Source organism: Saccostrea cucullata, unplaced genomic scaffold (assembly GCF_032062105.1).
Source record: "Saccostrea cucullata isolate Sc308-1 unplaced genomic scaffold, CSIRO_AGI_Scuc_v1 ctg4011, whole genome shotgun sequence".
NCBI lineage: Eukaryota > Metazoa > Mollusca > Bivalvia > Ostreida > Ostreidae > Saccostrea > Saccostrea cuccullata.
In genome coordinates, this window is record NW_026931901.1 from 41988 (window position 1) to 44945 (window position 2958).

Consider the following 2958-nt stretch of genomic DNA (forward strand, 5'->3'; position numbering starts at 1 on the left):
GGTATCTAGGCCTATTATTCAACCCGATTCGTTCGACAGTGAAGCATTTTATGTAAAAGAAACAGTGGAAAAGGGTATGTCGTTTTACTTTGGGGTCACCATTTCAATTGAATGCTGGACAACTCGCCCCCAAGACAGCTCGCCCCCAAGACAACTTGCCACCTTTTCAGGACAACTCGCCCCCAATTTAGGACAACTCGCCCCCTGTTAAGACAACTCGCCCCCAGGTTAAGACAACTCGCCCCCAGCTTTTAGAAAGCAAACTGGGAGCGATATTTTTTATATAAATGTATTTATTTTTTATTTAATAAATATATTTATACATTATTTCGATATTTATTTTTATTTTGAGTGTTCCTGGCGTCAATTACGCTTAAAAATTCTATTTCCCTTTCAAGAAATATAACAAAAAACAAAACGAAAATAAATTTTCTTTTCTAGACTTTATTGAAAATAAATAATATAAACAATAGTATTTATTTTAATCACTATCTTCTTTCAATCACAATTATTTTCACTTTAATCACACGGCACGTTTTCCTTCTTCACTGTCCGTTGTAGATCTGTCCACACTTCTTCAGTAGTCGGCTGGCGCTGATGGATCCATCGTTGTAGTTGTCCCAAAGTTGGTTAATGTGGCACTGTAGAAGTCTTGTAGTCTTTCGTTGGTATCTCCGGAGTTTTCCCTCGCTGATTATCTTCAGTTGGGTCGGGATGCTGGCGGTTTCCTTGTAGAGTAGAATAACAAGCACATAGAAGGGCAGGCTGGACTTCTGGGCTCTCCTGTTGATGCGGTGGTGCCATCCTTCGACGTCGTTGTTTGTCCTCACTGCCATACGGTAGACGGTCCACGATGATGGGGTCCAGATGTCGCCGTTGATCCAGGTCCTCTCGATGTAGTTGGTCAGCTGTATCAGTCGCTCGCTGGTGACGGTCTCCTTCAGTGCGTGGAACGCGACGGGAATCTGTTCCTCTGGTAGAAATGGCAGGGCAAGCAGCTTCCTCACAAACTTGAAGACACCATCCCGCTGGCTGTAGTCGATCTGCAAAAAAAGATATATTTTAATATTTATATTATTTTTATCATATACATTGGATGTTTCAAAAATATTATATTTATTTTTTGAATATTACAACGTTTTGTTATTCTAAATTTAAGTTCACTCTGAAAATCATTTATCGTAATATAATACATAATAAATAAGCATACCTGTAATCCAAGTTCCTGAACATGACGCCATACTGCTTGTCCCCAGTGGAAAGCACAACCGTGTATCCGGACGCCACGCAACACAGACTTCGCAGCTCTCCACATTCCCTCCTCGAAGTCTGCAACCAACAGCTCGGTGACGGGGGGCGATGGCATCAGCTCCAAAATCCTGGCAAACACCTGAAAGCAAAACAACATTGATATTAAATAAAGTATTGATATTTCAAATACAAATAGAATTATTATTGTTGTTTCTTATTTAAGAAAGATTTTATACCTGCTTGTAGTCCTTCTTTCTTTTCCTTGGGTGAAGTTCCTGGGGTGAAGTCTGGTCGTTGAGTGATTCCTCCTCTGGATGGTGTGGCTCGGCGTGGGGAACGATGGGGATGTTGATGGATTCCTCAACTATGCGGGTGCTCTCGGCGTCTGGGAGAAGACGTGAGGGGAGCTCGCTGGTGGTGGTGACCTCGTAGTAGGGAACTGTGGGCTCTACACACTCGACACACTGAAACACAACTTGTCCTTGGCTTCTCATCCGTTGATACTCCTCACCTGAGATGCCTGAAAAAGAAATATGTTTTAGATCAAAGTCATCAATTTATGCGGTCATTATGCCTATGACATTCCGTTTAAAAGAGGAGAAGATACAATTGAAATAATTTGTTTTCTATGTAATTATTTATTTTTATATAATATTATATTTTTTTCTAATCTCAATTACACATTTGCATTTATACGGCTATTAGGCCTATGAAATTGCACTTAAAAAAGATGAGAATATACGATGAATATAATGTTTTTAATATTTAATTATTTTTTATGTAAAATGACATTTTTTCTAACCTGAGTTACATGTCCTATGTTGTTTTCCGTGGCAGGAAATGCAACATAGGACCTCTTGACGTTGTCGGAGATGAAGATTGCATACAATGCACATGTCAGCCATGATTGAAACTGATGACAAATTCAAGTCATTTCTTCCTTATATAGGGACCATGTCAAATTATTTAATTTGTTTTCAACGCAAGCTTTCTTGAATTCTTCATCACTTTTAAGTTGCTTCGGAGCTTGGATACGCCAATTTTTTTTATCATCTGTATATACGTAATTTTCTAGGCTTGCATGCTCTAATTCTTCATTACCTTAAAGCTGCTTCGGAGCTTGGACAAGCCCATTTTTGACCAACTAAATATACGTAATTTTCGGGGCTTGGTTGTCCTAATTAATCATCACTTTGAAGTTCCAATTTTTTTATAAACGAAATACACGTAATTTTCGGGGCTTGTATGTCCTAATTAATCATTACTTTGAAGTTTCAAATTATACTTGTGAGCTTGGGGATTTCATTAAAATTCTGTGTGATGTTTTCATTATAGTTTTCATAAGTTTCCTAAAAGCCGTCGTTGATGGAATTCAATAATGTATCATTGAATAATTATCATTGTTCAAGACTTAGAACATTGTACTTGATTTACCCAGACATATTCTACAAATATAAATTTTAAACAATATGATAAATCAAAATGCGTTTATTTTCTCTATTTCACAAGAAAAAAAATAAGGAAATAATATATATCTTATCTTATCGTGTTTACTTTATATATGAGTAAAAAAAAAACAAACAACAACATATACAATCGTAAATATTAATTTTATTTAATTTATAATACACATTAATTATAAATCTGCATTTAAATATATTTTATTGAATAAAATATGTTGTTTTTTCCTTGTTATACACAAGAAAA

The 2958-nt window shown here is 36.4% G+C and overlaps 1 protein-coding gene across 1 annotated transcript; it reads right to left on the minus strand.

Moving 5' to 3' along the window:
* Positions 1-536: 536 nt before the first annotated feature.
* Positions 537-1771, minus strand: LOC134233971 (uncharacterized; the record flags this gene model as incomplete). Its single annotated transcript, XM_062716021.1, has 3 exons — positions 537-1043; positions 1211-1390; positions 1488-1771. Coding segments are annotated over 3 exons (962 nt in total), but the record flags the coding sequence as incomplete, so codon positions are not given.
* Positions 1772-2958: the final 1187 nt, after the last annotated feature.